General features: G+C 42.3%; 1 protein-coding gene across 1 annotated transcript; it reads left to right on the top strand.

The window, feature by feature from the left end:
* Positions 1-529: 529 nt before the first annotated feature.
* Positions 530-16,805, top strand: LOC102310936 (leucine-rich repeat-containing protein 52). Its single transcript, XM_005923349.3, has 2 exons — positions 530-1,932; positions 16,465-16,805. Exons 1-2 carry the CDS (start codon positions 1,284-1,286, stop codon positions 16,803-16,805), a joined length of 990 nt encoding a protein of 329 aa, XP_005923411.1. The 5' UTR covers positions 530-1,283.
* The last annotated feature ends 8,683 nt before the right edge of the window (positions 16,806-25,488 follow it).

Genomic DNA, 25,488 nt, shown 5'->3' with positions numbered 1-25,488 from the left:
CCTTTGCTTCACTCATCTCCCATTTGAAAGTGAACTTTTGAATGACACTAATGGGATGTGACAGTCAACATCCTGTCAACTTCCTTCCAACTGTAAGACAACAAAACGTGTGGCATGAGGATAAGGGAGTGTGTGACTGCCTGACCAAATTAAAATCTGACTATGCTGGAAAAAATTAATAACTACGCGCAATCCAATTTGAATGCATTATGTTGTCAACAAGCCGCTGGGGGAAAAGACAAGGGAGAAATTAGCCAGTGGACCACATGAGATAAGGCCTGTTAAATTTGTGCATGGCTAAGAGGCTGCTGCTTTCAGACAAGATTATGATTGAGTTGTTTTCATTATTATTATTATTATTATTATTATTATTATTATGCGCGCACACACAAACACACAACGGCACGAGGACTTTGAGTTTCACCGGATGGTCGGACGGTTTGCTCTCTGGACGTCTGGTTTTCTAAAGAGGGCAACACCTGCTGACGTCACCACTACAAATTGCCCATAGCCAACACACACACCACAAACTGGACTTTTGTGTGTGCAGAGCTGCAGTATACGCGCGGATGGAGAGTCAGAAAGGGAGGGCGCACAGAGCGAGACAGCATCAGTACAGCGCGGCAGTGAGCCACGGTCACACAGGGCTGAGTGAGCGCAGTGGAAGGACGCACTTTCAGTTGCACTCCTGAGGGAAAAACACGACTTGCCTGCTGGACGGTGGCGCACATCACTCAGACAAACACAGTCAAGGACACATGTGAGCCGAGTGCGTCTCCACGGAGAACATTTCGCGGACTCTGCGTTCAGGATTCAGGGATTTGTTTTAATTTCTTCTTCTTTTTTTTTTTTGCGTAAGTCATGGTATTTGTTTGGAAACTAAATAAACAATGCTCTCCGATGGAGTCGACTAATTCACAAAGATGAGACTCGGAGGGGGCGATCGACAACATTCAATGGTTCTTTGGTCTCCTCAGGTGGGACAAAGTCCGATAAGCTGCACAAGTCTCACCCACTGAGCCTGAGAAGCGGTCACCTTCTGAAATGATGTCTGGTGGCGACGTGCGTGGTGCGCCAGCGTGCGTGTGAGTGACTGACCGATAGCCTTTCTGAGAAAGAGAGAAAGAGCCTGGATATAAACAGGAGCCGGGATTTCAGGCAGCGACAGCCAGACACTCACCGGCTCTCTCCCAGCTACTCACACCCATGCAGGATGCCCGGAGAGCGCCGGAGAGTCCTGGTCCAGCTCAGCCCGAGTTCATGACGCTCTGGGCGGTCTCGTCATGCGTCTCTTGCCCGAGCCCAGTGCCCAGTCCCTCCGACTCCTCTTCCTCTTTATCTTCGTGATGGGGGTGGCCCCTTCACCGGCTCTCACTGCCGGTTGCCCTGACAGATGCGTGTGCGACGACCAGCTGGTGGTCCAGTGCGCTGGCCAGGATCTTACCCAGTTTCCCAATGACCTCCCCCTGGCCACCCGGCAGCTCATAATCTCGAACAACCGCATCGGGGACCTACCGGCGCTGCAGCTCAACTACCTTTCCGATCTGGTGTATCTGGATTGTAGCAACAACTCACTGACAGAAATCTCCGAGTCCACTTTCGGGAACTTGAGGAAACTCGCTTATCTGGACTTGTCATTCAACAACCTGCTGCAGATCGAGGACCGGACTTTCGGGCCCCTAGCGTCTCTGGTGATGCTCCGGCTGACGGATAACCCGAGTCTGGGGGAGATCCACCCGGATGCCTTTGCAGAGAACATGGCTCTGCAGGTGCTCGATGTGAGCCGGAACAACCTGACGACCCTCAACATTAGCAGCCTGATCGCCCTGCCTGCTCTGAGGTCTCTGGGGCTCAGCGGCAACCCATGGAGATGCGACTGTGACACAGAGGACCTCTGCCTTTGGCTGCAGATAGAGGGATACAAGTTCCAAGGTGAGGTTGTATGTATACACAAACTGGCATTTATGATGGGTTTTAAACACTTAAAAAATGATAATGTATTTTTTACTTTTATATGGAACATAGCACAACACATAAATTGGTCCATATATGCATGTTTATTTTTCAGTTGGCAGCAGTCTTTTGTGAGGTGATCACTGTGCGTTTGGCTGCTCTTTCCTGGAAAAGAAACTATTCTTACTTTTAAGACCTTGCGCTAAAGGTTTCATCATTTGTGGATGGCTTAGCTCCTGATGATGGGCCACTTATTGCACTGTTGCTCTCCTTTTATTCTGATATGTATACACACATATTTCCAACCTCCCCCAGGTGTGAACAGATGCACAGTCAGATGCTCTCTCTTTCTGAAAAGCACACACTCACAGAGAGAGAGAGAGGCTCCAGAGCTAAGAGTTTGACCTCAGAGTCAAAGTAATCTGAAGATTTTGTTCCCCTGCTGATCTCTGCAACACAGTCCCTCCAAACTGCCCTTCACGTCTCAGTAATACCTTGAGTTTACCCCAACAAATAAGCAGCCTCGTGTTGTTCTTACCTGGAAGGCATCAGCACCTCGGCTGTAAAATCCCTTAAACACAGAGGAAGAATGACCCACGAAGAATTTGTGGACTTGTGACCTTCTCAGAGAGGACAAGCTCAGGTGATCTTTGCTCATAAAGGTTAATTGAGCTTAACTGTAAGCAGGTGAATTGGGTTATCGCTCGGGACAATGGATTGCTGTCTTACAGCTGGTGTTCATCCCATCAATGTCACTGCTTTGTTTATCTGAGTCCTGAAGGCAGAGATAATGCTAAGAGGATGATTGTGTCCTTTTGTACCTTTTTTTACTAGCCTCTCCCGCGCGCGCACACACACCACACACACACACACACACACACACACACACACACACACACAGAGAAGAGACTTTAATGAACACACATGCAAACAAAGTGCCCACTTGGGTGTACTGGAGCCACATTGTTGGGCCCCTCAGTCCAGATGGTTAATGATGATGCTCTAAAAAATTGGCCTCCTGTGCTCTTACTAAGGACAACACGTACATGTGTGAAGCGTGTGTGTTTGTCTGTGAGAGAGAGAGTGACTCACCCCACTTAGTGTGGAAGCTAGAGGTTAAGGGGGACCCTCAGGCCAGGACCCATAGGAAATTTAAGTATTAAGGGACACAGAGCTTTAGAGGAAGGCCACATAAAGACAACAAGTACCCAAAGTTGTTATCCACCTTTAGACATGCAGTTACTAAGAAAATCAGAACACATTTTCTAACCCGAGAGCTTCTGAACTGTAAGTGACACAATCCAACACCCACAGCTGAGCCACTCTGCCTTAAAAACACTCACACCTGTAACAGTTAATAATTATGAAATGACACTCATTCATCATCACACCGCTCTATAAAAGTTAGAAACGTGATCAGTGGAGTTCAGACTTTGTTCATTGAGAAACACATATCGCACACCCTCTATCGCTCAGGCTGACAAATCAAGTATGAACGTGGCATTCATAAACAAACACGTAACCAGTTTAACGAAGTGAACGGGGTCAAGCGAGCACGTGTGTGTGTTAGAGCATGTAGTTGTGTTTCTGTGGTCGTGAATGCCTCCTGATCAGACTGCAGGGCTGTGAGTCTAAAGCACAGAGACTCCAGCTGTCGCTACCTCTCAGTGTGAATATGAATCAGGTGCATGCAAGTGTGTATGCTTGTGAGAGTTCATCTTCAGACAGACACAATAACTAATTCAGGATTGTTTTCGGTTTTGCTGCTGATGATGTTTAAGGTTATAATACCTGGATTCAAACCAAATTTAGTTTGGTTTGATTGTTTTTGTGTTTCTGTTACAGATTTTGTGCTTTTTGTCGTTGTTAGGTATTTACATGCCCGTCATTTTTAAGAAAGTCACCCAGTTTGTCTTTTTGTTTGTGCTGGTTATGTGTGACTGACAAAGGCTGACATGACTTGACTCTGGCAGCCATAATAAAAGAGAGACAACAAGAGAGAGAGCGACAGAGTGATTGAACGAAGAGACACAAAGACAGAGTGGATGCGTTTCTTTAGTAAAGTCACGAAAAAAGCAAAAAGACAAACCGTCAGGAAAGTCTCTGTCACAGAGAACGAGTCTGAGCTAGAGGTGCAAGCAGTCGGGTTTTATGGTCGATGTTGTAAATTTCTTCCTGGTCAAGAAAGACTTCGAAAAAAAATGTTAGATAAAATGATATTTTCAGAAAGGGAAGCTTAATGTAATTGTGAAACAGCTGCTGTTATTAAAAAGGATCTAAAATTAACCAAGAGAAAAGAAGTAAAGATACTTTTAGTTAGTCATGTATAATATTTTGACTCTATATTGAAGGAGTTCTGTCATAATGGCGCTAGGTGTGGGGTTTGGCGGTGGGGGTTTCAGTTACAAGAGAACTGGAAGGAAGAAGACCAACAGCACCACCTGCAGATTTGCACCCCAGGAAATACTAATTTAATAAACCTTAATTATTTTGCAAATTGGTAGTTAAAGCACACAGACTCATTAGTGGCAAGGCAGAAGTATGACAGATTAATTTCAATGGCTTATTTGACAAATCAGTCGCAGTGAGACACATTTGGTGAGTCGCTGGTTGCAACCCTGAGTGAGCCTTTCTCAGTGTAGATTGTCGCCGCAAGTGGCCCCCAGCTAGTTGTATTAATTAGTTATTTTTGCCTTGAGTGGTACTTTAATATGTTTTTTAGCTTTGTGACTGTAGTTGGCTTCTTTTATAAATATTATAATAAAGTAATATTTTAACAAATTTTGTGGGTTTTTGTGTGGTTTTTAACTTGTTTTCTTTTGTTGGAGCACTTATTTTTGAGTTATCGACTTGTACAAATAAAGTATTGAAATTCATCTGTCACACCTTTGCCTTGCCCGTAACAAGTCTGTGTGCTTTGGTTACTAATTGTTGATATAATTTGGGATTATTAGATTAATGTTTACTGAGCTGAAAAAATCCCCTGGTGGCGTTGTTGGTCTTCTTTCCTGCAGTTGTTTTGTAACTGCCCCCTGCCACAATGACATAGACTTATCACTTAACTCAGCAGTTTCCTCAGCTCTGTGAAGCATTTTAGCATCTTTCAGCTATTTTGTTTTACATTCACTGATCACTTTATTAGGTGCACCTTGCTATTACTGCGCTGGACCACCTTACGTTTGCAAATATGCCGTACTTCTTCATGGGATAGATTCAGCGAGGTGCTGGAAACATTCCTGGGAGATTTTGGTCCATTTTGATATGACAGTGTCACACAGTTACTGCAGATTTGTCATGATAGTTGCACATTAATGCTGTCAATCTTCCGTTCCACCACATCCCAAAAGTGCTCTGTTGGATTGACATCTGGAAACTGTGGAGGTCATTTGAATATAGTGCATTGCCATGTTCAACAATCCATTTTGAAATGATTTGAACTTTGTGACATGGTGCATTTTTCTGCAGGAATCAGCCATCAGAACATAGGCACACTGTGGCAATAAAGAGATGGAGAGCAATGACTAGTCAGCAGCAATACTCAGGTAGGCTGTGGCAATGAAAGGATGCTGAGTTGGTACTAAGGGGGGAAAGCGCGCCAAGAAGATTTCCCCAGCACTATTAGACCAGCAGCAGCCTGAACTGTTGAAACACGTCAAAACTAAGGCACGTGTTCATGTTTAGACTAAACTCTGAACCTACTGTCTGCAGGAGAAATTGAGTTATCAAACCAGGCATTTTCTAATTTTCTATTGCCCAATTTCGGTGAGTCGTGATGTCAATCATAGCCTCAGATTTCTGTTCTTAGATGATAGGCACGCCACCCAGGGTGGTCTTCTGCTGCTTCGAGGTCTGAAGTGCATTCCTCAGTTGTTGCAGGTGGTTATTTAAGATATTGTTCTCATGCTATAAACAGCAGTCTGTTCGTTCTCCTCTCGCTGGATATTTTCTCATTTTCAGGCCATTTTCTCGAAGCCCTAGAGATGGCTGTGTGGGGTAATGCCTGGAGATCAGTTTCAGTTCATTTTGCAGCAGTGAGTTGTAGAGAACCTGATATTTATAGAGCAAATGAATAAATCAGAGCTGAAAGGAAAAACAGTAAATGTCAGACTATCAGTAATCAGGTGGACAAGCGTGCAACTCCAATGTAAAAACAGCCAGTTGTTCACTAATATGTTAGCCACATTCATCTAACAAAGCCACTTCTGGCATGTGTAAGCTGCACCCAAGAGAAAAAAATAATAAATGCAGTTTTAGGGACAAACATGATATTCATGGAGAGAAAAATAACCTCAGTTTGTTACTTTGTTGTGTCGTGCACATAAAACGCTGTAGTGCGGAGACATTTGTCAGTCATGGACATAACTTCTTACATTACAGGCAAACTTCTCAGCAATAATAATAACTCATTCACTTTGCTGCACTTCACAGTGTGTCGGGTGTTGATTTTCTGCTTTTGGGACATGTGCTGTCTAATGATGCTGATGTTCACACGCCACGGTTTGCATGAAGTATTACATCCAGCAAAGAGGAAATGGGATTTTTTTTCTGTTTATCTGTCAGTTTCACTAAAAGTGGAGTCTGGCTTAACATAGAAATGATTTAGATGTGGATATGGAAACTTTTTTACAGCTGCAAGACAGGGCAAGGTGCGAGAATATCCAAATCTTTGCAACCACGTATCAAACTGAAAAAACATAAAACAGAGCGATCACCTTGCTGCTCTGAAGAAGATATCAGAGAATAACCTGGATCCATGGACTTAATTCAGTTGAAGGTGTGCCGTCTCGGACGAGTCTTGTTTGTCATGGCAATAAATCAAAAAGAAAAAGGTACGTTCAGGAAGATTTTTATATAACATTGTCTGTTTGGTCATGCGTTCCAACAACTCTGACTTACCTGTCATGCTCTGATCTCCATTCTCTATTATGAGTTGTCAGTACTCAGGGAATGTACTTTCCCTTGTCATAATAACATTTCAGCTTGTTAAATGCCTTGCTGTACTCACTGTAGGGTGATATTTGACAAGTGTCTCAGCTAAATACACAGACTTTGAGTGGCTTGTCCTGCCTTCGGGCTGGCAGAGCTTGTAGTGTTATGACTCCAGTGTTGGGGAAAGTATTTTCTGGCTGCTCGTCAGTCCCCTGGACGGCTGGGAGCCCAGAGGCAAAGAGCCAAGGCAGGGGGGCCACGCATGGGGCAAGTGTTAAATATTTATAAAATGAGAAAGACAAACAGAGGTCAGCCAGTTTAAAGATGTCACAGTGAAAGAAAGACGTTAGGTTTCTCAGAAATTGCACCTGATTTTGACTTTAATGAAAGCGAATCTTTAATTACTGAAGAAATTAGATGAGATGAGAAGAGAGAGAGCAGCTGAAGTAACACAGGAAAAGAAGAGAGGACAAAATGAGAAAGGACAGAAAGGGATAATAAATCGGGCAAAGAGATTAAAATGAACTTTGGGTACAGCAAGGAGAAATAAAATGAAAAAAACAACAACAAAAAAACACACAGACTATTGAGGACTTACCAATCATCTATGCCCCAGATCTGTCACTCAAACCCATTAAAACATTCATTATGACAAGGAGGCATCGATTCAATTTAATACAGGTAGATGATGCATTATTTATCAGCTGGAACCATTCCTCAGACCCATCTGGTGCAGAGAGGCATATCAAATTCAACTGGTCTCCTTCAATAGTGTAGCCTCTATGTATTTTTATGTCTCTGTGCATTTTACTGTGTGAGCTCGAACGCAGGATTGATGTGATGCTTGTGTGGGTGTGTTTGTGATGTGATCACCTGAGGCACAGCAGGGAGATGGCACAGGTGTGTGAGTTCATGTGCATGACTGCGTTTACATGCTGCACGTATGTGCACGTGCGTGTGGCAAACCAAGCATGTAAGCCAAGAGAATGAAATTGGAAAAGAGAGCGGAGAGTGTGAAGATGACGGAGCAAAAAAAAAAAAAAAAACTCAGGGAAATAGGAGGATGTAGAAGATGAGGGAAACGGGGCTGAAGAGGAGAACAAATGCAAACGTGCTAGAGCGGGAATGAAAAGTGGAAGGTGATAAAGAGGGGGGCAGTGACAAGAGATAGAGGAAAGAGAAGAGAGATGGAGCTGCTGCTATCTGACCTTCACTCTCTCTCTCTTTACTCATTCTCTGCCAAAGGAAGAAGGGATCATATGGAGAAATGATAGATAGGAGGATGGTGGTAATCTGACTAATGCCATATTTGAGAAGAGTGTGAAGGCGTGTGTTATTCAGCCCTAGTGGATGTGATGGAGAAAAGGTCAACTATTCTTAGTCTTCTTTGCCTTCCCCAGTATGATGCATTTAGCTGGCTAAACGGTGAGATATCCGAGCTTCGCCGTGAGGGGAGGGCCCCCAGAATGTCTTATGCTGGATTTTGTAGGCTTGTAATGAGCATGACTGGGAAAATTTGGAGATCTAAATATGTCTAGGCATTTTAGGTAAAGCAGTAAAAATCAAGTCTCCGTTTTCTAAATGGAAATTATAATGTATGCATCGTTCCTTATGTCTTATCTCGTGTAACTGTTATTTAAAGTACAGCAGAGTCTAAAGTCTTGATCCACCCCTCGTTTTTAAATATTTTCCTTTCAATGAGCTAGACTGTCTCAAGCAATAGATCTCCAGGCTTTTTGAAGGGTTTTTCTTTCAAAATTGACTGTTTTTCACTCATTTTCAGTCCCCATGCCTGACCAATTTCAGAAGAATGTTTTTTCTTTCCTTTTGCAACTTAACATCAACCTATGAATCATTCAACAATAAAAATGGGCCTACCTCATGAGCCGGTGTTGTGTCTACACAGTAGCAAATAACCTGTATTGAATTGTATCTGTAGGGACTTTATTATTTGCAGCCTGTTGCAAAAATACATTATTTGTTCCTTTTAAAAATACCAAAGAAAACACAAGCATACATTTATATTTTTCCACCAACAAGGTGATCCCGATAGAGCTATGTGAAAGGACCCAGAACGACTCAGATATGGCTGCTCTCAAAACTTTTATTTATTGTGCACTTTATTGTGTCTCTCTGTCACCTCGAACTCTGTTGCTGTCAGCTGCTTCAATCGCCTGCCTCCTTCCTCCGATCCTGCCGGCTGCTGAAATAGGGAAGTCATCCACCACAGCTCCATCTTTATGGAGGTGCTTTCCAATACAGAACAAGCCAACTTTAGTAATTTCCATAGACTGTGAATGAAAGGTGGACATAGCCATACAGTGCGTGCAAAGCCCTTTTTCTGAACCCTTGATGTGACCCTTTTGATACCAGATATCTACAGCGCAGTATGGATCTTTAACATGCTTCTTGTCAGTACTGGGGCCCGTGATTTACAAAATTAACATAATTTTGTATTCAGAAAGACTTAAAGTTAGTGAGTGGTGCCATAAAATCACTGAAGCAGTGGGGTGGTTTTCTTTTAGACTTCTATACAATGTGATTTAACAGATGTCTACTCTACTAATCATTAGAAAGAATTCAGGTTTTACGCCAAGATGGCGTTACTTTACAGAACCTATGCACACTCTATGATGTTGCCTCTGAGTACAAATCTGAGACATCAAAACAACACTGGTGAATTGCAGTGATGGTTCCGGAACAATTTTATTATCATAATATACAAATAACACAACAAATAACACAGTGATATCTGATAGTAAATCTGCAGGTTTTGCAGTATGGTCTAATTTTCACAAATCCCTGAATGAATGATAGTATGTATTAAGGACATTATTGTCCACTGTAATCTTATTGATTCATAAATAATTCTTCAAATTCTGTTCTTAGTACTCTTCCTCCACCTGGAGGTCAGAGGTCATAAAGGCAGCACAGAAGAATGGGTTGTCAGAGACGTATCATCAGGGTAGCTGATTAAAGGCTTCAGTCAAGGTGTCTGGTTGAATAGTGGCCTCCACTAAGCGTGTAAACACACAGAAATATGTAAAACAGACTTAAGTTAATTCTCTGTGATTGAAGGTATTAGAGGCTGCTCGTATCTACAGCTTCCACATGTACAGGACCAAAACTGTACTAATTACCATGTGCACTGGCGTAATTAATCTGTTTATAAATAGCTCCGCTCCTGTTTCACAGGATAGCATCTCTGCCCCTGCAGGGTAATAGCTCAGAGATCTGATCATACATGTGTGTAATGTGAACATACTGTAAATGCACACACGAGCTTAAAATGCAGAAATATAACCTGCGTCTTAAGGTCCTTTAAACTACAGGCATCTCTTGTTTTGTGTGCATTCACAAAAAAATAAAAATAAAAAACAAAAGCAGTTGTTATTCCGCTGCTCGTTGCCGTCTTATGTGAGTGAGCATCAGAGACTAGTGAACAAGTTAGAGTGAAGTCAACGAGTCAACAGCATTTTTCAGCAGCATCTCCTCCCCACATTAGCAACACCTCCGGGGAAGCAATGAGCCCGCTTTCCTGTCAGCACCGAGCCTGGAATCTACCCAGCTGATGATTAGACACTGAGACTGTATCACCCAGGCTCAGTGACTGACACTCACAAACACTCGTGACCTCTGATTACAGATGCATATGCACACACATACACTGCTTATAGTCACTGGATTGCTAAATTGTGCACTCTTTCAAATAAAACAGGAAGTCTTAGTTCCCATTCACAATTCTTGGAAAGCTCTGCTTGATCTGAGGCTTTTAGAGAGGTGCTTACTCGTGTCTTGGGCTTGTGTGCCTTTATATCCGCTTGTCTATTTTAAAAAGTAAGGTGTTACATGATTGACTGCTCATGTTTATTTCCTCCTGTGATATTTTTATCCTTATAAGCACTGGCCAGGTGTCAGTGAGCTGCAGGGATTTGTGTCCGGTCATTAGCACACTGACATGACATTATGGTAACATGGTGACGTTATGGCATGCACAGCAGACATAATTGGGTAAAAGGTACAAAAAAACAGGCAGGTGTACACCATGCAGGAAACCAAGAACCAGACAGCAATAACATTTTACCAACTGCATATTGCAGAATCTAAGTGTAGGGCAATATGAAACCACCTGGTTCAGGCCACACTACGTCATAATGAGTGTGTATGCCTTGCCCTGCAGCTTGTTTAAGGTGTGTTTGAAAAATGGGGAAACTGCAGTGCAGTGAGCATGCAAACTGTCAATTTTTTGAGGCTGCAGTAACTGTCCTGAAACTGCTGGAATTAGACTGCACTCAAACTACTCTGCAGGAACAAATAGCGCAGGCACACATCTCTTTATCTTTGTGCTCCACACTCGCTCTCTGCTCTCTCTCTCTCCGAGCCTTTCTCATGCACATCCACACGGTTCCTAACCTGAAAATACCCTTGGTTTAGCTGTCGGGGTATTTGTTTCATTTTGCAGAATTGTATAAGTGCTGCACCTACTGAGAAGTTTTAATGAGACAATGAGCAGGTTAACTGCACAGGCAAATGGAAAGAAGGGCAAATGTTAGCACAAGTTTGCAAGTAACACCCTTTTATACACATTTAAGTTTTCAAAAAGGTGTGCTTAAAATGAATTAGCACCTGTACTGAATGGGTACTATAACTGGACATTTAATGAAACAGTCTTCAGATTAGATATTAACCGGAGAGAATGGCTACAATGCCTAAAATGCTGGACTTTAAACAAGAAAATAACAGTTTTAACTACATTCACCAAAGGTACCAGCGCATATCTTATTAAAGACAAAATTCAGTGAAAAATAGCGACTGTGAAAAACAGGGACAACTACTGAAAATGTCATGGGCATGCTGCCAGAGTGATGGCTGAGTGATGGGATGAGTGAGAAAACAGTGAGTGACAAGGAAACAGACGGTGAAGAGAGACTGAACACAGAGTGAATCATCCAGGCTGCCACCTTTTCCTGTATTCTCCAGTAATACTCACATTATTTTCTCTTATCTGGGATTGGAAGCGGCAGTGAATTATCTCCAAAGCATAGCCACAAGTGTGCAGGATAAATGTATTTGTGGGCGGGAATTCAGACATCTTCCTGTTGAACGACACAGAACCAACTGGTAAATGGCCTGTATTTGTATAGTGCTTTACTGGTCCCTAAGGACCCCAAAGCACTTTACACAACCAGTCATCCACCCATTCACACATTGGTGATGGCAAGCTACATTGTAGCCACAGCCACCCTGGGGCGCACCGACAGAGGCCTTCTCCTGTAATCCGTTCCTATTACCCGTTGTATTCTAAAAGTTATTTCCTTATTACTCCCTTCCCTCCACCCGTGGCTTATCCTTTTTCTCTCCTCGTCTGTGTTTAGCCATTACTCGATCTTATCGTGTTCATCTCCTGCATGCCTCTCATCCATTTGGGGATCCTCTGCATTTTTATTTATCTCATTGTTTACTTATTTGACTCACTGCTCGACTTTGGTAAATCCTGCTCAACTCTGCAGTGCTTTTTGTGGTCATGTTCTTCCAAAATTTGCATTAAATTTACACCTTTCTTGTTTAACATCAGGCTTTGTGTGTGCTTTTGACAGAAGCCCTTACACATGACACCTGCCCAGCTCACACCATGTTACAGTCTAAAACTCTTAACTCTTTAGATTAAATACAACAGGCTACATACACTCGCTGGTCACTTTACACCCATGATGCACATCTCCTATTAGTCTATTGGATTGATATCTGATTATTGTGGGCTAATTTTCATGTTCAGAAACCAGTTTGAGATGATTAAACTTTGTGACATGGAGGGTTTTTCTGCTGGAAGAAGCCACTGGTGCGGTCATAAATAGATCAGGAGTCTCTTTAATTATTTGACTGATTCATTATAATCTGGGTCTTACAAGGGCATACAGCCAGTTTGTGGGAGTCAGAATTCTGGCTGGGTCATAGGGGATCAAATATTTACTTCACTCAATAACCTGCAAATTAATTTTTAACTTTTATGTTTTTTCTTTTGACTTTTTTGGTTGATATTTTGCCTCTCTCCATTAAAATGAAACAGGGGGTCTAAACAGCTAACACTAAATAACAGGAACATGGTGGATGCATCGTACTTTCATGCTTATCTATTGTTTAAATATTAGAGTTTTCTGTTGAAAGATTGTTTTAGTGTGAGACAGTGTTCTTGTTTGTTCACTTATACAATACAATACAAGTGGAGCATGCTCAATCAGTATACTGCCTTTCATCACACTTTAGAGAAGAACAGGCAGCAGTACCATGCAGCCAAGAACTGTGACCAGAGTTTGAATTGTTACAAGACACATGAAATGTTGACGGAAGAAGAACAAACGAGACCCCAATACCCCGGGGGACCTGTTTGCTGTTGTGAGTCTGCACAGCCTCTGATTGCACCTCACTGTTCCAGCATCCGGTTACGAATGTTACATTGCAAGAGAGAAAAGAAAACACCTCACTGCATATACGCAGGAAAACAAATCCTCACACCAGCCTCGAGGCAACATTGGCAAGGTAATGAGACAGAGCAGACCAGCTAGCTGTGCCAGAAACAGTGGAAGACGATGACAGAGGGACAGCCACGAACAGTGAAGACACATAAGGAAGTTTAGTGCAGTTTTCCAACATATGAAGACCTTTCAACATAAATAAGGTAACATGGATAAAAGATTAGTGACAAGCAGATTAAAATAATCAAATAAAAACAGAACCGACCTTCCATACTTCCTCCACAGATTATTTTGTCCTGAGCTGTCCTCAGGCTCCTGCTGCAGCCCTTCCAATGATACTAAGAGGCAGAATTTCTCAAGCATGCCTTGGGTCTTCTCCCAGTTAGAAATGCCTGAAAAACCTTACTTAGTAGATATCGGGATCCCAAAGGGTAGTCAGACCTTTATCCATGGAGCTCGGCTGGACGCAGCCCAAACAAGTGGGTCCATCGCCTGTAGATGTGCCATTGTGGCCTGCTGCATTGTGGCTTGGGCAGCAGTTAAAGGAGGCAGCAATGGTGATCTGATCCCCTGGGTTCACAGACAGCCTATTTAAGGCCTATATATATTTTGTATTGTAATAGTGAATTACTGAATGACATCAGAAATCCTTTGCAACAGACAAAGGCCATGATTCATTTCAATCAGGTGTCGTCTTTAGTGTCTTAGTGGAGAACAATCCTCGAAGAGCCAGTAAAGTCTTGTTTGGGTGGGTTTAAAGAGCCCTGTCCCTGCTTTCTCCAGCACTTTCTGATAACTAATTTCCACAAAGGAGAAATATAAAAGAATTTCTTCATTACATTCAGGAATGCGCCTGTTTTACTTTCACATTTCCAGCAGTAAATTTCATCCGTCGGTCCAATTTTGGCCTATTAACTTACAGACACTCTAAGGTTAATGCCATTTACAAAACTACAAAACTAAAATACAAACAGCATAATGTCTGTGTCTAATAATAAAGTATATAATCTTGCCCTTTGTGTTGCCCACTGAACACTCTGCATTAACCACTGTATTTGTCCCCTCTCAGTATTCTCTCCCAGCTTTTGAAATCAGGTCTCTTTTTCATGCCGATCACTTCTACGATTACTTCTAAAAGGGAAGCGAGCAGAGACAAGAGAGGGGCGATGTAAAATCTCTGTGCGTCTATTTTCTGATTGACTGTCAAAAATGGATAAAGAAAAAAGGTGTTACATGCAGAATATGTTCCAGTTTATCCTCAGTTGTTTATTTGCCACTGAAAAATTGTGCGCCTCTGACAACTAATCCTGTTTTATGGTGTTAAATACTAACTCAGTGACCTCATACTCTCAGCACTCACATGGACAGCTGTTAAAAAGAAAAAAACATCAAAGCTATTTGGTTACAGAAGAATACCAATCCATCACTTGACACATGCAGCAGACTTGACACAACATCAGCTCAACTCTTCTTCTCAAGAGTGGGAGAAAGCCCCCGGGGGAGGTGATAAGCAACGCTGTATTGATCAAAAACATAAAACCACTGCAGATATATGTGTTGTGAAAGTTCTCCCGAGCAGGTTTGGGAAACCTTTTTCAAAACACCAAATTTGCTTTGTTTGATTCCACTTTTCTTACCACCAGTATAATGTGTCTCGTGGTTATCTTGGGCAGAATAAAACACTTTAGGTTTCAGGTTCATTTGGGCATCCTTCTAGTTCTTACTTCAAAGTGCTGCTTCTGCAAATCCCTGGCAAGTAGTCTGAGATGTATAGATCATATCCAGTCATTCTGTTCCCATTGCTCATTTCCATGTCCAGACCTTTGGCTTCATTGGTAGATGACTGCAGTTTAATTAACACTGTTAACAGCAATAATCCATCAGAGGAATGGAGCGCCAGAGACTTCTTCGCTCATATTCTATGTTCTGTCTATCTCGTGATTCCTATTTAGTGTGTGCATACACTCTTTCTCTGTGCATTTGTTTGCATTTTTCTTCCTCCGTCCCTGTTTTGTGCCGTTATCTTTCTCTCGGTTTTTAAAAGTGCTCATCTCGATTTGTCCGTCTATCTCTTTTTCGGTCTCTCATCTCTCTCGTTTTCCCCCAGCTTGGAATAAAGAAAAAGAAAAAGCAAAACACACAAAAAGCTCGTGCCCTTTATGTAGACAAATGCAATCAAGCATGCAGGGAGGGTGGGAATGAAGAAGCATGGGAATTAGCCGTGCTTCTAAAGTAAGATGAACTGATAGGAAACAGCGCATACTGTTCTTGTTTCTGATTACACTACTAGATGCATGCAGAGCGAGTCCCTCTACCCTCCATCCTCTCTCTTGTTAGCGCTGTGTTCATATTAATTGATATACACGAGGGTACTGTATATGCTAATGCAAATTCACTGTAGCAGAATGAACTGATTCAAGGAGGCTAGGACAAGCACGGACAAAGAGATTGGGACCTATCTGGCTTCAGTAGTTGACCCTAACCTTTGACCTCTCTTTTGTTAAATCTCAAACCCCATAAATAAGTCATTTACTGTTTTAAAAGTGTCAGTGTTTCTGCTTTACTGTGTGGATGACAGTTACTCTGGCTGATTATCATTTTCCCATTACGAGCAGCAGATGTTTTGTCAGAGAATACACTCATCTCCTTATCTTCTCACCAGTGCATAGTGATTTGCTGGTGTATAATGATGTACACGAGCGTAGGGGAGCGTTTATGTGCCCCAGGCTTGCAGTCAAGTCACCTTTCCTTGCATACATGTGCATGAGTATGTGTGCAGCGTAATAATGATCCCGTGCCCTAGACACCAAAGACCCCCATTACTCAGAGGAAATCTGTTGTGTCTCTCGGGATCCTTTATCACAAAGGTTATCAGTGCATTTTTAAAAGCTGTTTGTTTGGATCCTGGCGTTTGATGTTGCATACCTTTTTCTCCTGAGTAATTACATTTTTTCCCCTTTTCTCTCCCGATACTCTGCCCTTCATCCTCAACCACACATTGATTATTCTCTGCCACTGCTCTCTTTTATGATATGTCTTTCCTCATTAATCTCCTCTCTCATTACTCCTCCGCTCTCTTTTTTCTTTTTCTTTCTCTCCTCACCTCCAGATGAGGGCCAGACAGTTTGCCACAACCCTCCGGAGCTGGCTGGCCAGCGGTTGGCGGAGGTCGGCATGCAGTTGCGGGCAGATTGCCACCAAGGCCTGGGCTACTGGGACTACCTCTTCTTCATCGCCATCGGCTTTGTCATCTTCTCGGCCGGCACGGTGTCGGCTTGGGTGATGGGCGTGCTAATGGTGCTGTACGAACGCTACAGCAAGCGAAAGAGCGAGGAACTGGACAGCGATGACGAGGACGAAAGGGGAGGGATGGGTGGAGGTGGGGGAGGTGGAGGGGGAGGTGGGAACCAGGGGAATGGTGATCTGAGCAAGCCTGGCATGCAAGTGTGACAGACTGATGTGAAACAACATTGGAAGAGGAAGAAAGAAAAGACAGAGAGGAGCAACTTGAAGTGATGAGAGGAGTCTGAGACCAAAGGCTCTGCTATGAACTAAGATCTGCCTGTCTCTCTTTGTTACAGATTTAGATATTGCAATATGCTCCTTAACATATAAGAAAGTGAGTGTGTATGCGTGCGTGTCTGCGCGCGCGCGTGTGTGAGTGTGTGTCTGCGAGAGAGAAAGAGAGACAGACAGAGACAGCAATAAGGATGACTATGCCTTCACTTCAGGAGAAACAGAATGACCTCTGAGATTATTGAGAGCAATAACCCCCCCCACCACCACACACACACACACACACACACACACACACACACACATACAATCAAACATACACACACACTTTGCACAGATAGTCTACGGAGCTGCTGGTTTCTCTGAGTGGGTGGATGTACCTTCATACTATATGTAAAGTACTCTTCAGTAACACCACAGACAGACACACGCAGACACACACAACACACACACACACACACAGACACACACACACACACACACACACACACACACACAGACACACACACACACACACACACACACAGTATAATCATACAAAATACATAAGAAGGTACTGGGAGTCACAACGAGAGCTTTGCCTTATCTCCAAAGTTAAAGGGGGATCTAGTTTCGTATTTAAATGTGATTTTCCTGAAAGCCTTAAGGCAACTCACTTGAAATATTCTATAGTCACCGCTGTTTCCTATAGACAGAATATGTCCACAGAGAACAAACACATTTTGGGTCATAACAGATCGAACAATGTCAGAGACTGTCAAAATAATGTGAATGTACAAAAAAAGAACAAAGAGGTGGTCCAACTAAGCTTGCCGTGTTACTCTTAACATTAAAAGGCACCCTGTGGAGCTGTCTAAGTGGTAAATGGTGCTATGGAGCAACATTTTCTTTGGGGCGTTTGTCAGTTTTGCTGTACTGACTGACACATAACGTTTTAAGTAAAATTAGAAGGTTTCTAGTTATCAATGCATGCCGATGTCTTAAGTCGGCAGGTATTTATATAAGTATTTATATAAGCCTAGAGGATAGATGCAAATGAATTTATTTGAATGTAAAAAAACAACTCCCTTTGTTGACAAGAAAACTGCACAGGGTGCCTTTTACAAAGCAACTTAACACCAGCTGAAAATCAGACTTTGTGGTTACTATATCCAGACAGTAATGCAAATTTGTAGCACACTTTTTTTTCCTGAATTCCTGACCAGAGACCTTTTGGAGTGTTGGGACCAAAAATGTCTGCAAGAATCTGAAACACTTGTGACATCTTGAGAATGAGTTTCCACAACATATCCTTGATGTTGACCTAAAGAAAAGAAAAGAAAAGACAGATTAAAAGATGTTAAAGTGAAATCACACAAGCTGTAAAAGACAGAACAGTTTTGACCCTTTTAAAAAGTACTACTCAAACATTCTGGGAAATGTGCTGAATTAATGGTGTTAATTTCACCTATTTATTTAAAGGTAGCTACAGTTTCCCCAGTATTTCACAAAAATCTGATGTTGTCATTTCCTGCTGTTTCTTACTAGAGCGGATGGTTCACTCGACATTTAAAGACGTGCTTTTACGTGCCGTTGCCCCAACGTCTCCAACTCAGATAGGGGCCGTGCAGAACAGTGACTGAGGTGCTTTTCAGCCTGATGTTAAGTTGCTCCCAAAGCTCGTTTCTCTGTAATAACAGATAGGAGAAGTCTACCTATAGTGACACTAAGTGACTGTCAAATCTCATGTTTACTATGTGTATGTCTGACTTCATGTTTCTGTGTGCACAGTACATGGTTTGCCACACCGTGAGTCGCGCTGCAGTAGTTGCTTGCCGTAGTCTCCATCTTGCTATTGTGCTTGTGGGAGAAGTTTGTCTTTCTCTTTGTGGCAGGATGCCTGTTCTGAAAGTCAGACAGTGTTTGTCAGGCTTTCACCCAGGAAGTCTGTAGTTTGAGCCAAGTATTCAATTATTATTTTAAACTTAAAGTCAAAGTTTAATTAGTTGCATTTGAGAAAAGATGCTTTTGGTGGTTAAAGTACACATTGCCACAACATTAGCCACTTCTTAAGCTGTTTTCACACATGCACTGCAGCCCTCAGTTTAACCCTGTCACATCAATCACTATACGCTAACTTGTGTGTCTGTGTGATGTCCAATTGCACACGTGAGAAAAGCGTAGGCAACTGCACGGTGAATTGACCGCGAGCAAGTTGATCTGCTGCTTCGTGCACGCTCTACCCTCATAGCACCTAAGGCTAATCTGCACAGAGTATTCCTCTGTAGTAAGAATTATTTCCTACATGTAAGAAAAGGCAGCTTTGGACAATGTCCCGACCTGATTCTGTGTGTGCATGTGTGAAAATGGCTTTTGAAAGCCCTGAAGCCAAACTTCTCCCGTGCTCTGTAGTTGTAAAAGTGGGGCGGGTTCATGGTGGCTGCACATGAAGACAGCACCAGGGTGATTGACTCAGTTGTACATCCACGGATGACTCTGCTTTATGTGGCTAGACATATCACTTAGTTGACCCCATATCACGTACGCAGATGGGCTGCAGCCTATAACCCGACTGTCAGAATAGAAGTGTGCCTCTGGAGCAGTAGTAGTAGTAATATTACTGTTTGTCTTCATGTATGCGTAACTGTATGTGTTTAAGTGGGGTAGAGCGATCATAGAGCATCTCTGTTACCAGCGTGGATGAGAGATTTATGAGCACAGACAGGTCAAAACCGATTCCTCCTTCATCCTGCTCCGCTTCCACCCTGTCTGTCAGAGACTGGATAGGCGGTTAGCGATAATAAAACTTTAGATAGAGGTGGGGATGAGCAAGAGCGGGGTCACCATCTGAAGCAGGAATTCATCCTGACTGATGTATTTAGCAGCTGTATTGAAAGACTGATTGATAGCCAGGCTTTTATTGATGTTGTGGGCTAAGTGGATCCAAATGCCCGGGATGAATGGGCACGGTTAAATGATGAATCTCCAGAGGGTTTGGCAGAATGTACGCGTGTGCGTCACTGTGTGAGTGTGTGAAAGAGTGCATGTTTATGTTTTTTTTGTGGCTTGGTTTATGATCATAACAGTATATCCTAATGTGGGTGCGGATGAGCGACAACAGCTTTTTCATTTGTTTATTTATTTTTTTACAATGAGCGGTTAACTTCCAATGAAAATTTGTCACATCTTCACAGACACGCTTCCTCCCTCACTCAATCACAGGAAGCTGCTCACCCTCCCATTTAAACACACACACACATGCGCACACATAGATCTTCCTACATGCACAATAAATCTCAAGGGCATCACTAAAGTCAGAGCAGCAAGCCTGAGAACATTAACACTCCTGCTTTGGTCTCTCTTACCATGCATCACTACATCCTCTTATCCTTCCCCTTCATTCTCAATCCGACACTGTCATCAGCTCTCACATGACGCCAGCACACAAAGACACACGGATACACCTGGATCTATAATTTATCTGCTAAATCTTTAGGCTGTCAGTGCAGATTTTAAAAGGACCTGTGGAAGGCTGGTATCTATGTTTCATCACATTCATAAAAAGGCATGTGACCTACCATGGCATGACCTCGCAACCTATACCTAAACTTGCAGACAGCACTTTCTGTTTGGTGCGTACATCTGTTTTGCTGGGCTGATTGTCAGTTTTATGCTGCTGACAAATATAGAGCTGTTTAGCGGACAGAAAATGTGAGTCCTTTATCAGCACTAGGTCAGAGGAGAGGGGAGTCAGTCAGTGTGCCAAAAGGTGAGGCGCTATACTGGTGTGAAGTCGTCACAGGGCAGAGCACAGGACAGGGTAAAAATATCACTGATCGAAGAGGGCTTCTGTTTTGTGCACACATGTGAGCACCATCAGATTGTGTAATTAGCTGAGAGGCGAATGGAAGTTTAAAATGTTTGGTAGGAAGCTACTTTGGCTTATGAATCTCATCTTAAAGGCACTAATGCATCTAATGAATGAGCATGAGTTTGTGGAAAGGAGTTGGAAACAATTTAATATATTATTACTGATAAAATCACTGAGTGGACTCTGTTCTGGGTGTAGCTGATCAAAGCAAGCGAGGAAAGAGAGGAGGGGGCTTCTTTGTAACTTCTCCCCTCCTCTCGTCATGTTTTTACACATAATATAATATATAATAATAATAATAATAATAATAAACTTTATTTATAAAGCACACTAAAAAACCAAGGGTATACCAAGGTGCTTGACAAAAAATAAAATAGGAAAAAGGAGATGGGAGGGAAAAGAGAAAGGACCTGGCACGTATCAATTATAAAACCTTGACAATTATAATATATAAAAGTAGTTAACAAGCATAACGGATAAAAATGTACCAACGCACACCAAATGTTAACTAGGTGGAAAAGCAAGATTAAATAAATAAGTCTTCAGCCGTGATTTAAACAGTGGCATAGAGTCAGACGCCCGATTGTCATAAGACTGGGGCAGCTACAGCAAACGCACGGTCGCCGCGAGACTTCAGCCGAGAACGAGGTTGCTCCAGAAGAAGTTGGGTAGCAGATCTAAGTGCTCTGACAGGAGTGTGTAACCTAAGAAGCTCATTGAGGTAGCTCGGCGCCAAATTATTAATAATTTTGTAAGTGAAAAGTAGTATTTTAAATTGAATACGGTATTTAACTGGCAGCCAGTGCAAGCCAGCAAGAACAGGAGTGATGGAAGAAAACTTCCTGCTACCTGTCAAAAGGCGTGCCGCCGCATTCTGGACAGTCTGCAATCTAACGAGAAGGGAGGAGGAAAGGCCAATGTAAAGAGAGTTGCAGTAGTCCAACCTGGAAGTCACGAATGCGTGAATAAGTTTTTCCAGGTCATTGTGCGGAATATAGCGCTTAGCCTTAGAAATGAGGCGCAGCTGATTAAAACTAGACCTCACAACAGCAGACACTTGCTTGTCAAATTTAAACGAGCTATCCAGTAATATGCCCAAATTACTGGCATAATCAGAAGGGGAGCTAGCAAAAGGCATCAGAGCAGCACACAATTGGTCGCGGGGGATTTTACTATCGAACACCACGATCTCCGTTTTCTTTTCGTTCAGGACAAGAGAATTACTCTTGAACCAATCTTTAACCTCACGCATGCATTCACGAAAATAGTGAAAAGACATAGCAAGATCGTCAGTAATCTCAAAATAAATCTGTATATCATCAGCATAGCAATGAAAGGCAATATTATACTTCTCAAAAATTGCTCCAAGAGGGAGCAGATATAGTGAAAAGAGAATAGGGCCTAATACAGATCCTTGAGGCACACCACAGCGTACAGGTACCGAGGAAGATGAGAAGTTGCCCAAATTAACCGAGAAAGACCTGTCAGCAAGATAAGATTTAAACCAGTTGAGGGCAGTGCCTCTTATACCCACAGTATGCTCAAGTCTTAGTAGAAGAATGTTATGATCGACCATATCAAAAGCAAAGGAAAGGTCCAATAAAACCAGGACCACAGAGCGTCCAGAGTCAGTGCTTACAAGAAGGTCATTGAGAACTCTAAGCAAGGCCATTTCAGTGCTATGCCGTGGCTTAAAGGCAGACTGAAATTTCTCTGCAATGTTGTTCGCGTCTAAATACGCCTGAAGCTGAGAAAGAACTCGTTGCTCCAGGATCTTGGACAGAAACGGAAGCTTAGAGATTGGTCTATAGTTCAAAAGATCATAACAATCAAGATTCTTTTTTTTCCAGAATAGGCTGGACTACAGCTTGCTTAAAGGCCAGTGGGACAGATCCAGAGAGTAGAGAAAAATTCATTAAGAACAGAATGCTCGGTCCAATTACATCAAAGCAGCCCTTAACAATGCGTGATGGGAGAATATCAAACACAGCATTGGTGTTTTTCAGTTAATCAACCAGCTGCTTCAGAGTTGAAAGTAACACGGGCTCAAATTGATGAAAAGTTGAATTTACACTCAGAGGAAAAGACGGGATAAGAGGCAGACGAAGAGGAAAGCTTAAGGGATGAAACCTTATCTAAAAAAAGAATTTAAAAACGCTCACAAAGAGCTTGTGAATACAGTAAAGGCATATCAGGACAGGGATTAACAACAGAATTAAAAATTTTAAATAGCATACGGGGGTTGTGACCATTAGCCAAAATGACTTTGGAAAGAAAAGATGCCTTAGCCATTCTAGCAGCAGTTTGAAACTGTGCGCGGCTAGTCCGTAACATGTCATAAGAAACCTGAAGTTTATCTTTTTTCCACCTCCTCTTACCTCCTCTTACCTCGCCTTACGACAAACACGTCGTAAGGCACGTGTAGTGTCATTTAGCCAGCAATGAGAGTAGGTTCTAAGGCGCTTCATTTTGATGGGAGCAACAGAATCAAGAATAGAAGAACAAAAAGATAACAGGATATTAGCACAACCATCAACCGAGCAGAAAGAACAGTCGTCAGGTACAGCCAAATCAGGGGTAGATGAAAAATAATGATAACAAAATATCAGCACAACCATCAGATGAGCGAACTGAGCAGCAGTCAGGAATCATAAACGCCAAATCTAAAAAAGACACAGCAAACTTTGACACAGCTTCAGAGCTGAGTACGCGTAGCGGACGAGAAAGAGCTCCAGACTGCGGTCCAGCGGCAGATAAGCCAATATCAAAGGAAATAGGAAAATGATCTGAAATCCCAGCGTCATTTATATCCTTAATACAGATATCCAGGCCATATGTAAAGACCAAGTCCAAAATATGGCCTTTAACGTGGGTTGGTTCATTTACCCACTGAAGGAGGTTAAAAGAGTCCATTAAAGCAAGAAAGTCTTTAGCAAGCAGGTCATCCTTACAACAGATGTGTATGTTAAAATCACCAAGAATAAGAACAGAATCATATTTAAATAGAACGGAACCCAAGAAGTCGGCAAAGTCCGAGATAAAACAAAAACAAAAATATTTGGATGGTCGATAGACCAACACACACAAAGTGGTCGTGGAAGCAGTCATCTCCAATAACTGAACTTCAAAACTAGCAAAGTTAGGTGAGGGAAGTCGCCGAACATTATATACGTTTTTAAAAACTGAGGCTAAACCACCTCCCCTACCAGAAAGCCTCGGTGAACTAAAAAAGGCACAGTCCAAAGGAAGAAGTTCAGAGAAAGGAATGAGCTCACCAGGGCGAATCCAGGTTTCTGTAAGGAATAAAACATCAAGGCCGCTAGTAGAGAAGAAGTCATTGTAGCGTGTGAGGATGTATCTCTGTGTGTGGCTGGAAAATTCACAAGTTAATGCCTGAGAAAGCAGCGTTGGTGTGCTGTTTAGAAGTCAGAGGTGCTGTGATGGCTTGCTGTTGAAGCTGCAGATTGCAGATGTCCTCGAAGGCGACAGCACAGTCCCCAGTGTACGTGTCTGTGTGTGTGTGTGGGGGGGGAGGTCTGATTTAGATTCTGACAGACCTGCTTATATACTGTGTATCATGTTTTTTAGTTCCTTTGCCATTTCTTTTAGATTTTTCTTTAGTTTTGTACATCATGGATCATAAGCAATAAAGAACTTAAGGATGAAGTCTGGATGAAAAGTAGTTTTCTAAGATTTTACTTGTTAATACTGGAAAAATGACTTGAATTCTTGTCTTATATGAATAAAAACTACTCAGTTAAAAACTGTAAGATTTTTTTAATACCACAATAGTGGAGATCTTTTGTTTAACAGCGCTGAGTCCTGGATCCAGTGCACCTTTGCTGGATGTTTGCAGTATAACATAGTCACTCTTGAATCCTCACCCAGAACCAGTTTGCCTTGGGAGATCCGACCAGGGGCAGATTGACCCACATAACATATCTCCTGTGATCACTGGACATGCAAATCCCTCCACCACGTTAACGTGATGATTCAAGGAGGGGACTGCATATTTAGAAGGTAGCAAACTGGCAACCATATGTTAGCCTACCATGGTTTGCTATTTTACTTCTTAACTATTATTTAGAAAATTAATAACACGTTGTATTCAAAGTGAAACTAGCAACTGAGACCATTATCTCATCAGGACAGTCAATAAGGTCACAAATCAAGTTAGCAGTATGTTCATTTCCTCATAAAAGTTGGCCCTGCCGGCCATTTAGAGAAAAAAACAGGTTCACGTCCACATTGGCTTTACTTTTGGAGGCTAAGTCTTTGCTATGCGTATGGTTTATGAATGAGCAATCTGGGAACCCACTGGCTAGTCTGATTAATTAGCATCTGGAGACGATGCCAGCAATTCTGGGCTTATACTGAAGCCAGTAAAGATCTGTTCCAAGATTTCCTGTTCCGGGCATCGTTTATGAATGCAGGTGAATTAGAAAAAGATGATGAGAAAAAAAATCAGTGTCAGACAATAGCTGATGGCTTTTTAGATTGCATTTCAGCATGCCATACCTCTTTTAATCTACACAAAAACGGTTCACTTGCATACATATTGGGAAGTTCTTTACCAAAACTCTGCAGATTTGGCATTTTCATGCTCAGATATCTGTTTATGGAGATTAATGACAAAGTAGCAACTCAAGCTGTTACTACAATAATAACCACACAAGTTATTAAATCTACTATGAGTGAAATCCCGAAGGTTCTCACTTTAAACTGTGTAGTCGTGCTCTGGTACTGATGCGCAGGTGTGTGCTTTTG

Source organism: Haplochromis burtoni, unplaced genomic scaffold (genome assembly GCF_018398535.1).
Source record: "Haplochromis burtoni strain Fernald_Lab_line unplaced genomic scaffold, NCSU_Asbu1 Contig_65, whole genome shotgun sequence".
Lineage (NCBI taxonomy): Eukaryota > Metazoa > Chordata > Actinopteri > Cichliformes > Cichlidae > Haplochromis > Haplochromis burtoni.
This window is presented reverse-complemented; position numbering and strand designations above follow the sequence as displayed.

Coding starts and splice junctions, on each gene's coding strand:
- LOC102310936 (XM_005923349.3), top strand. CDS start 1,284: ATGCGTCTCTTGCCCGAGCCCAGTGCCCAGTCCCTCCGACTCCTCTTC. Junction 1,933..16,464: donor AGAGGGATACAAGTTCCAAG/GTGAGGTTGTAT, acceptor CCTCACCTCCAG/ATGAGGGCCAGACAGTTTGC.